Source organism: Castanea sativa, chromosome 9 (assembly GCF_040712315.1).
Source record: "Castanea sativa cultivar Marrone di Chiusa Pesio chromosome 9, ASM4071231v1".
Taxonomy (NCBI): Eukaryota; Viridiplantae; Streptophyta; class Magnoliopsida; order Fagales; family Fagaceae; genus Castanea; species Castanea sativa.
The window spans coordinates 33,383,797-33,395,144 of record NC_134021.1 but is presented as its reverse complement, the minus strand read 5'-3'; the positions used below and the strand labels follow the sequence as shown (position 1 = coordinate 33,395,144).

Here is an 11,348-nt window from a genome sequence, read left to right as displayed (position 1 = left end):
ACCTTCTTGTTTGTTCATGATAAAGCCGAAATTTAAGTTACCTTTTTATAGTTTAAAATTTGACACTTTACCTATCTAAAATTAGTTCATTAAATTTTATTGACTTATCTCTATAAAAAAAAAAAAAAAAAAAAAAAAAAAAAAAAAAAAATGACTTAAATTTTGGTCAAATTTAAGGTGAATAGAGTCTCAAATTTTAAATTATAGGTATGCAAGTAAGGCAAATCCCACCGAGCAAATTGTAATTTGCCCCAAAAAAACGCATATGGTTCCTTATTAATGGTGGAAATAGTCAATGACAGTCTTATTATGGCGAAAATAGGAAATTAACCACAATTTTCAAACTATATAATTAATAGTTACGGTTTACAAACTATATTTTTTATTAACATCTCGAGTCTAAAAGACTCGATTTTGGGCCTAAAAGTCGAGTTTTTGAAAGTCGATTTTTAATGACTAATGTGGCATTTTGTCTAGGTGGAGTCTACCTGAAAATCGAGTCTCTAACACTCGATTTACCAGCCAAAAAACATCAATTCTAAGTCACCATCCGTTCCCTAAAACACACATCCACCAAAACCCACCTATCCCACATCAAAATCTATCCACCAGGAAGATCACGACTGAGCATAACCCATCAAAAAAAAAAAAAAAACCAATGCCCCCAGATCCATGGCTGCCCAGATCCGCGGCCTGGGTCGCGCAGCCTGGGTAGCGCGGACCTGCGTCGCACAACCCAGGCTGCGCGCCTAGGTCGCGCGAACCAGGTCCGCGCGACCTAGGCGCAGCGGCGATGGGCCTGTGGCGGCTTGGGTCTGTGGAGGAGGAAGAAAGAAGCAGATGGAGATCCAGATGTGAAACGCAGAAAAATAAGGAGAAAAGAAGAATAGATATCAGATATAAATCGAGTCTCTCAGACTCGATTTCTAACTAAACGCCACGTGAAAAATATGTCACATCAGATAAAATTAGACCATAAAAATTGATCCTCAAAGACTTGATTTATAGACCCAAAATCGAGGCTCTTAAACTCGAGATACTAATAAAAAATATAGTCTGTAAACCGTAACCACTAATTATATAGTTTGAAAGTTGTTACTAATTTCCTATTTTCGCCGGTAGTAGAATAACTCTTTAATCTTGTCCCTGGTGGAGAAGAGAAGGGGAAGTCTAGAAAATGATGAAGTACGCGTTTGAATGTCTGCTGAGAAAGAGAAACTCAAAGGGCATTCTCCCATCATCATCTTCATCAATAAGATGCATCGCTCAGAAGAAGAATTTGTGCAGCAGCAGCACCCAAACCCAAACCGCAGCAGCAAGGACAGTCCCAAGAGAGAGGGTGGAGTGTGTGGTGATAGGGGCAGGTGTAGTGGGACTAGCAGTGGCCAGAGAGCTCGCTCTTAGAGGCAGAGAAGTACTCGTACTCGATTCTGCTCCCACTTTTGGAACCGCCACTAGCTCCCGCAACAGCGAAGTCATACACGCCGGTATCTACTACCCTCCCAATTCTCTCAAGGTCTCTCCTCTCCTCTCTTCTCTTTACTTGCTCTTATCATAACATCTAATTTTCATCAAACTTTTTTATGTATAAAACTTAATTATATAATCTGTGATGCTATGTCTACAATTCACAACACTGAAATGGTCTACTGTGAGTGGTGGACGCAACTTTTCACATTCACCCTTTGTTTTTTAATTGACCACTTTAGCAATTGAGAGAAATGTTGTGAGAAAGTTGTGTCTGCATTACTGTTATATAATTCATTAACTGATATAATTGTTTCCATTGTATCTAGACAATTGTGGCCAAGTTTGAATGTGTAATTCTATAGACAATGTGTAAGTTTTTCATAACAAATTTCACAATTGTTGAGTTTGGCCTTTTTATTTATTTATTGATTCTCATATTGACCTACCGTTGACACAACTTTTTTATTCACCAATAACAACTTACCACATTGACATTCGTGATGTTGTGAAATCTTTTGTGACTTTAGACTTATTGTCAAAAAAGGGTGAGATCGTGAGCTCAATTGAGATTGTATGTCAAATTTACTCTTAATAACTCAAGCTACTCGTGCTCAACCTGAGATAGCTTGACAAATGGCTCACTTGAAATCACTTAAATGATAACTTGAGCAGCCTGATTGTTGTATCATTTATGGTCCTACACTTTTTGTAACTCTACAAGTGAGAGGCAATGGTCAGACACCAAATCAACCAATCAGACAGAGAAAGACCCTTATTCAAGTACTTTATCAAAGCCATGTATGAAGGTTAACTGATCACATTGCCTAGCTTTCTTACATAGGAATGTAGATTATGTACATATTGTTGAATCCTTTTGAAGTAGATATTACAGAAGTTGCGACAATGGAATGTTGTATAAACTATTTTGTTTGATAAGTAAGAATGATATATATACGAAAGGTTACTCTATGCCTGAAAAAACACAGAGCAACCTAGGAGATACAAGAAGAAGAGAACAAAGAGAAACAAAGACAACAAGTAAATTACAAAAGGAAAAGGGAGCAAAGAAAAAAGGGAGGGAATCACTAGACGTGAGTCCCCAAGCGCGAGACCAATCAAAGAGAGTTCCACTAAAAAAAACAAGCAACTGATCACTAGAGCTATCCAAATCTTCAAAAGTCCTCCGGTTTTGCTCCTTCCAAATACACCAAAGGATGCACAGCGGGACTAAATTCCAGATCTGAGATGAATGCTTCCCCAGCCAATTCCACCAACCAAAAAGCAATTCAGAAATCAATCTAGGCATAACCCAGGCCAAGCCAAAAGTTATAAAAACAAAGCTCCATAACCGGTAGGCCATTTCACAATGAAGAAGAAGGTGATCTACCGTCTCTCCACAATGACGGCACATAATGCACCAATTCACAAAATTCAATCTCCTCAATCTCAGATTGTCTCCTGTTAGGATCTTATTCCAAGCTACACACCAAACAAAAAAAGAAACTCGCCTTGGGGCCTTTACTCTCCAAATAGCTTTCCAAGGAAAGATAGTTGAAGGAGAATTTCTTAATTTGTTATAGTACGACCGGATGTCAAAAGCTCCATTAGGCTTCAATTTCCATCTCATCCGATCTCCAACATCCATAGGAGGGGTTATAGCACCCAACATACGAAGAAACCGCAGCCCTTCATCCATCTCCCAATCATTAAAAAATCTACTAAACCGAACATTCCAAAATCTTCTATCCTCCGCCCCCTGCCTATGCAAAGAAGCTTCAACAGAAGCCTCCTTCACAATGGCAATGCCATACAGCCTTGGAAAAGCCAATTGAAAAGGTTGATCCCCATGCCACCCATCCTGCCAAAACCTCACCCTATTCCCCACTCCAACCACAAACTGACAATTTTTGCTGAAATCCTCCCAACACATGCGGATGCTTCTCCACAAACCACACCCATGAGCTCCCCTACCCAGCTTTGAGGTCCATCCCCCCCATTCTTCCCCATATTTCGAAGCTACAACCTGCTTCCATAGGCGACCCTCTTCCTTTCCAAACCGCCACAACCATTTCCCCAACAAAGCCTTATTAAAGGTAGTGAGTTTCCTAATCCCTAAACCTCCATTGGCTATAGGCGCACAAACTTTGTCCCAACCAACCAAATGAATCTTGCTCTCTCCCCAAAGGAAATCTCTTTGCAACTTTTCAATTTTATTAGCCACACGAGTAGGAATAGTGAATAGCGATAGAAAGTATGTCGGAAGACTAGAAAGCGTACTCTTGAGAAGCATCAAACGACCCCCCTTAGACAAGTACAACTTCTTCCACCCAGATAATTTTCGCTTAATATTTTCCAAAATTGTATTCCAAATTAAAGGGGAATTGTGAGGAGCCCCCAGCGGCATGCCAAGATACAACATAGGTAAAGATCCAACTCTGCATCCCAATATATCAGCCAGAGCATGCACATCACCAACCTCCCCTATAGGAACCATTTCGCTCTTATGCACATTGACCTTCAAACCCGTTACCGTCTGAAAACTAAGGAGCAACAACCGAATATGAAGAATTTGCTCCACATCTGCATCACAAAAGAGGATGGTATCATCTGCAAATAAGAGATGTGAAACACGTTCCCCACCATCCCTCCTACCCCCAAGATTAAATCCACGAATCAAGCCAGCTCCCTCCATTCTCCTTAACATCCTACTAAACACCTCCATCAAGATCAAAAACAGCATAGGAGATAGCGGATCTCCTTGTCTTAAACCCCTTGAGCTACCAAAGAAATCAGCTGGGGACCCGTTAACCAAAACAAAGAACTGAATTGTGGATATACAAGAATGAATCCACTTACACCACTTCACTCCAAAACCCATCCTATTCAGCAGATACAACAAAGCCTCCTAATTCACATGATCGTAGGCTTTCTCCATATCGAGCTTACAAATGACTCCAGGAACCCTGCTCTTCCCACGACTATCCACACACTTATTCGCAATGAGAACCGAGTCAAGGATTTGTCTCCCACCCACAAAGCTGTTCTGATTCTCAGAAATCAACTGATCTAAAACCACTCTCAAGCGATTTGCCAAGACCTTAGCCAAGATTTTATACACACTCCCCACCAAGCTAATAGGTCGAAAATCTCTAATATTGGAGGCATCATTCTTTTTAGGAATTAAAGCAATGAAGGTCGCATTAAGGGATTTTTCAAATTTGCAATGATGGAAAAACTCTTCAAAGACCGCTAGGACATCTTTCTCCACTATCCTCCAGCAATGATGATAGAACGCCATAGTAAACCCATCCGGACCTGGAGCTTTGTCCCCTTCCAAACCCCTAACAACTTGAAGAATCTCCTCTCTCTCAAACTTCCTTTCAAGCCAAACCCTCTCCCTATCCTCGATACGATCAAAATCCAAACCCTCCACAAAAGGCCTCCACTCCTCAGTCTCCTTGTACAAATTTTTATAAAATTGTACAACTTGATAAGTTACCTCGGAAGCCTCTTCAAAAACCACCCCATCCACCTCCAAGGTCCTTAAGTGATTGGACCGTCTATGGGAATTAGCTATTTTGTGAAAAAACTTGGTGTTATTATCCCCTTCCTTGATACATAACATCCTAGATTTTTGTCTCCAGGAAATTTCTTGTATAAACTATCATATCATTCACTTTTTAATATCTTGACTTCTCATGTGTAGGGATGATAAATGTGCAGTAACCTCCCACTAGTTGTTGCTCTCTCCGTCTGCTTTGTTTTGTTTATCTTTTAAACGCAACCTTTTATGTATACATCATGTAATGCTTTCGTCTTCAAGACTTCAAATTAAATGTCAACATTTCCCAATCTAATAGACATCATCTAACCATGTAATTGATTGGAAATCTGTACCTGAACGGAGCTTTTAAATTAGGATAACTATTTCCTTGAGAAATAGTTCAGTAATTATTAATCCCTACTTTGGTTTGGATGCCATTTTTGTAAATTTTGACGCTTTTCACCCAAAGGGAGAAAGGAAGAGACTATGTGGCTCATTAGTTAGCATGGTAACTCTATGTCCAACTAGTAGGATATGATGTGTTTGAATCCACTAAATTCATTCCAGGCACTGCATAAATAGAATTTTTTTGCACTGAATCTAGAAGCTAACTTAAACCAAAATTTTCAGGCAATTCTTTGTGTGAGAGGAAGAGAAATGCTGTACAAGTACTGCTCTGAACACAACATTCCTCATAAACAAATTGGCAAACTCATAGTTGCTACTGGAGCTTCAGAGATTCCAAAGTTAGATGATTTAATGAATCGTGGAATTCAAAATGGGGTTGATGGCTTAAGGAAGATAGAGGCGTCTGAAGCCAAGAGAATGGAACCTGAACTGCAATGTGTGAAAGCTTTACTGTCACCTGCTTCTGGGATTGTTGATACTCATTCCCTAATGCTATCTCTAGTGGTATGCATTTTTACTTTTACTAGTTTCTAAACTGAGTAATTTGAACTAATTACTATATGTGTGTGTGTGTGTGTGTGTGTGTGTGTATGTATGTATTACATTTTTTTGGAGAGCTATTATTTATTTTATCAATCAAACTGTCTCTATTTAGAATTATTTCCATATATTGACAGGGATATTACCCCCATGTGGGTCCAGGGGGAAGCTGAAAGTCATAGAACAACCTTCTCCTACAATACTACTGTCATTGGTGCCCATCTTGAAGGAAATAGAATCTACCTCCATGTTTCTGAAACAAAAAATCTCGAGAACTGGAATGTGAGGAATCTATTGCACCCGGAGCTAGTACTTATTCCTGAGCTTGTGGTGAATTCTACAGGCTTGAGTGCCACTGCCCTTGCAAATAGATTTGATGGTCTACATAGTGGAGTTGTTCCTTCTGGATATTATGCACGTGGTTGCTATTTCACATTATCTAATACTAGAAACCGCCCTTTCAATCATTTGATATACCCAATACCAGAAGATGGTGGTCTTGGAGTGCATGTTACTCTTGATTTGGATGGCCAAGTCAGGTTTGGCCCAGATGTTGAGTGGATTGAAGGAATAGACGATATTTCAAGCTTCCTGAACAGGTATTCTTTCTATATTCTTTTGTTCTCAGTCTTACTTCATTCAATACTTCATGCATTTCCTCAATTGAATGATATAGTTCTGGCTAGAAATGGAAGAAAGAGAGAAGAGTGCTTTAGTTATACTTTTAACTTAAAAGCAGTCACTGCCCTCATTGAACAACATGCTTCACATTGTACAGGAGAGAAAACTCCTGGTAGATCTTTACTTTTGGCTTCCTATGTGGAAGCATCATATCAGATTCTTGAATATTTTATGTATGTTGCCTTTTCATATGTTCAATAAGTTTTCATGTATGGTGTATGGAGTGCATGTTTGATGTGGAAGTACCTTAATATATTCTGAATCTTTACCTATCAAAAAAAAAAAAAAAAACATTCTGCATCTTTAGAAGGTGTGTGATATTCATGTAATTACCAAAGTGTTCATGTCTGGTTGCAATTATAGAATTATTGTTAGGGTATTTTTTGTATGTAATCATAAGCTGGTTAATGTTCATGCTAGCAATTTATTTGGGATAAGGACTTGTCATTCGTGCAATAAAATAGAATAATTCCATAAAATAAACTGAAGTTAAGATACTAATAGCCTAATAGTAAAAGTTCCACTGACACTTATTCTTAAACCAAAAATTCTTTTATATGTCCTAGGGCCCGTAGGTTTAGCCTTAGACTTCCAGAGTCGATTAGTCTTCTCTATCCAACTACGTGCTGTGGCATCAAATGGTGAAGATGTGCTTAGGGTGATGTATTTAATAGACTTCACAGTGCCATGTAAGAAAATTTAGATATTTCATTTCTATGTGGTGTCCAAATGCAACCAAAATTAGTTTGGCAATCATTTTTGTGCATCTTCTGTCCAAGACAAAAGAAAATCATTTAGCGGTTCTGGTTACTTTCTGCAATGTTGGATTTTTTTTTGGTCCTTCACTTTCTTTAATGTTCGCGTTCTTTTTTGGTATGCTTGCATAAATAAATTATGTTTTGATACCAGGTTTGACTATTCTGTATGCGTTAATCGTTCCAAGCAATTCTACCCAGAGATAAGAAAGTACTACCCAAATCTGAAAGATGGATCTCTAGAACCAGGATATACAGGGATTCGTCCTAAACTTTCAGGACCCCGGCAGTCTCCTGTTGATTTTCTAATACAGGTTATTTCATCTACACCCAATTTTTATGTCAACTTATATTGTTGATATACAATTAGGTATTCTGTTGTTGATTAGTCAATTTCAAACAGGCTGTAAATGCTGATTGTCACTCAACCATGCCAATTTGTGCCCAAAATGTATTGGCTGCAGTAACATGCTATATGCTGTTGCTGCATTTTTAGTTCAAAGAGGCACAACTCAACAGCTTGGATTACTCTCTTAAAACTGGAAGTCTGTGGTTTGGAAGCTGTAGGATTGGGGTATCATGTGCATTGAAAAATCAGAGTTAGATGCATATAACATTTTTATGAAATGACATAATGCATAAATGTGCTTTTCGATTTCTTATGAACAAAATAGGTTGTCCTTATACATGATAACAGGGTTCCCATATTTCATATTCTCTTATCTAATCATCATGACATGGCGTGGTGACATGCCTCTGAAGTTCGTTTTCCAGATATATTTGCCACAGTTGGAAATAAGAGGGCATTGGTTATATGGGTTGGTCAGGGATTTGAAAATGAATCAATGGAAGTTATTTTCTGCATCCTTCTCATTAAAAATATGATGAAGGATAAGGGGACTTGAGCATCAACTAAAAATAAAAATCTTGAGGTTGAGTCCTACTTTAAGGCATTGAGGAAATACAGGATAATGCTTTGTGGCTATGCTTATGTGGTTGTGGATTATCTGGAATGAGCACATAATAATAGAGCATTCAAGAGTGAGGAGATGTTCTTTCACATAATGTTGGTTTTTGTTGGATCATTTTTTTCATTTGGTTTTTGGCTCCCCTATCTTTTTTGAGGTTTTCCTTTCCTTTTTCTTTAACCGTTTGTAACTGACTTCTTGTTCGAGATTTGTATGGTTGCAGTGTGTAGTAATTCTGCCTATTCTATACAATAAGAGTCTATTAATTCAAACTACAAATCCCCCCCCCCCCCCTTCCCAGATATTTTCCATAAAATTTAGAATTTTAAGAATGCAGTAAAATGGCTTCCTTAATTGATGAGAAACTCTAGTTTTTTTTTCAGCTAGACGTGACTAGTTCAATTATCATGTAGTATAATTCTTTATATTTTATGGTACTTTTTTTAAAAAAAATTGTCCTAATTGCAATTTTATTTGTGCAGGGTGAAGATGCTCATGGGGTACCCGGTCTTGTTAACCTTTATGGAATTGAGTCACCTGGTTTAACCTCAAGCTTGGCAATTGCAGAACATATAGCTGCTAGGTACTTGAAATAATGCAAAACGTAAGCTTCTAGTTTCTTGATAAGATAGAAAACCATTCTGTAATTTATATTTGAAGTTTGAACCATCTTACTAAGCTGATGAAATCATCAAAACAGTCTGTATCAAAATGTATCACATTGTTCAATTGGACAAAGGATATGTATTAGTAATGATCCTCAGTGTAAGAATTGAATAGGTTCATAGCTCTAGATGAAAAACATGACTTTACAAGGTGAACTATTTGAAGAATGAGTGAACTTTTGAATTGGCACCATAGTGGAAGGTTGGGCCTACAGCCCAAATAGAATACAAACTGCCCGAAGACCATGATCAAGAATAATAGCTGAGCAGTCGACCAAAGACCAAGGACCATGGCCCAATAGTTGAGGACGGGCACAGGAGCCAAGAGGCCTAGCAGCTGTGTGGTCTAGCAGCCGAGTATAGAGGAACAAAATGTCGATAGTCACCCACCTGAGGATGACATGGCCACTGACTGACCTATTAAATCCCCCCCCCCCCCCCCCCCCCCTCTTTCTGGTTGATTGATCACTGTGTTATCATCAAAGAAGTGTCCATTGACCCATTTCACATAAGCATTTATTAAAGGGACCATCATCTGGTTGGTATATTGGCTAATTTTAGGGTTATTTTCCACAAAAACATCTTCCCCATGTTCTTTAAATATCTTTTTAATTCACTAAATAAAATAAGGTAAGCAAGCTGATACTCTCATTCTTTCATTTTTAACAGATAAATTCAACTCTCTTTTATATATATATAGGAGATGTGAACCGCGATGTGCCCAGTCAATATGGGCTTGGGCTAAGATTTTAGTCCCAATACAATTAATTTATAAAGATGAGTTTGCAAAGATGAGTTTGTAGGCCACACTAGGGCTTCTTTAGTTAGTAGTTCATTGAATAAAATGAATTGAATGAGTCCAAGATTTGGTTAACAGGAATGAAGTTCAAGTAATATCTAGATTTCTTATTAATCTTTCTCCTTAGGCTGGCTGAGGATCACTTTTACACTTGAGAAAATTTTACGATTTCTATTCCAAGTCTTTTCCAGCTTTTTCACCAACCACCATTCATGTGGGGTCTTCCTCCTTTTATAGCCATTTGATTTTCATCTCAACCCTCCATTTGGAGGGCTACTAATCTTCTCTTAGATACTTGTTCCATTCTTGCTTGGCTGGTAGTGGTAGAATAGGATACTGGTTGAGTGGACACTGTTCAGAAGTCATTTTGCCATTAATGCGGTAGACTGAGTTGTTGCGGTGTATTTAATACGGAGGTAATAGTTGCTTTAAGTGGAAGTTTCCTCTCTTTTACCTGCATGTCACTATGGAGTCCAAATCTTCTGTCTCACTTTTCTTGTTCCACTCTATACTCCACCAATAAAAACTTGCCACGTGTTCACCTAAGTAATTAAATACTATTATTAATTAATAACAGCAGCATTAATGAGTCAATAATGATAGTATTTAATTACTTAAGTGAACACGTGGCAAGTTTTTATTGGTGGAGTATAGAGTGGAGCAGGAAAAGTGGAACAGAAGATTTGGATTCGTCACTATGGCCCTCTTTGGTTTCCAATCTTTCAACTTTGGCAGCTTCCTCCCCGCCTCCTACGGGATACCCTTTATGAAGCCTCCTCGGGCTAGCAATACTTCTCGGGATCTTTGATATGTTAGGCACGTCAAGTATCTCAGTTGGGTCAGGCCTAGTTTGACGACTAATTGGGCCCGATCATTCTTCGAGCTAATTCTAGCAAGGGTGCCTCTCTTCGACTCCCCACAATATATATATATATATATATATATATATATATATATGTTATGATGGACTCATTTTCTAATTAGATTAATCTAATAATAATTAGTCTCTCTAAATTATCAAAATAATTATTTATTCATGAGAAAATCAAATAATATATTTTAATAATTTAGAAATTCTTGATTGTTCAATAGAATTACCCCATACTTGTATGTCTAATAATTGTTTTCCGTTCAAACCGATCTTGTTTTTAACTGTAGAAGATTTTTGAACTAACTTTATAAGTTCATAAACAAAAATTAATATATCTAATTAACTCAATAATATGATTTCAATTATTATTTAGTTATTAATTATTAGCAAGATTTGTGATAGATAAAAAAAAAAAATTAGTCTTACTGTTTGCTATATATAAGAAAGAAAATCAATTAATTAAGTTGCTCATGAACAAGTTCGACTGTTCAAGCTTGTTTGACAATAAAATGAACTAATCTTGAAATTGATATTTATTGTAGTAATACTAATAAGCTCGAGTTCAACTAATACTCAAAATCCTATTAAATTTAATACTTGATTTGCTTTAACTCATTTGTGTCCCTAATTTTATGGGGTTTTGGCAG

At 37.6% G+C, this 11,348-nt stretch overlaps 1 protein-coding gene across 2 annotated transcripts; it reads left to right on the top strand.

Moving 5' to 3' along the window:
• The first annotated feature begins 1,124 nt into the window (after positions 1 to 1,124).
• LOC142609934 (L-2-hydroxyglutarate dehydrogenase, mitochondrial) lies at positions 1,125 to 9,679 on the top strand. Of its 2 annotated transcripts, XM_075781660.1 has the most exons (5): positions 1,125 to 1,516; positions 5,645 to 5,926; positions 6,125 to 6,561; positions 7,553 to 7,712; positions 8,849 to 9,679. In XM_075781660.1, the coding sequence occupies exons 1-5, from the start codon at positions 1,178 to 1,180 to the stop codon at positions 8,960 to 8,962; spliced, it is 1,332 nt and encodes a 443-aa protein (XP_075637775.1). In that variant the 5' UTR covers positions 1,125 to 1,177; the 3' UTR covers positions 8,963 to 9,679. The 2 variants fall into 2 exon arrangements, with proteins under 2 accessions (XP_075637775.1, XP_075637776.1); XM_075781661.1 differs by lacking the exon at positions 7,553 to 7,712.
• The last annotated feature ends 1,669 nt before the right edge of the window (positions 9,680 to 11,348 follow it).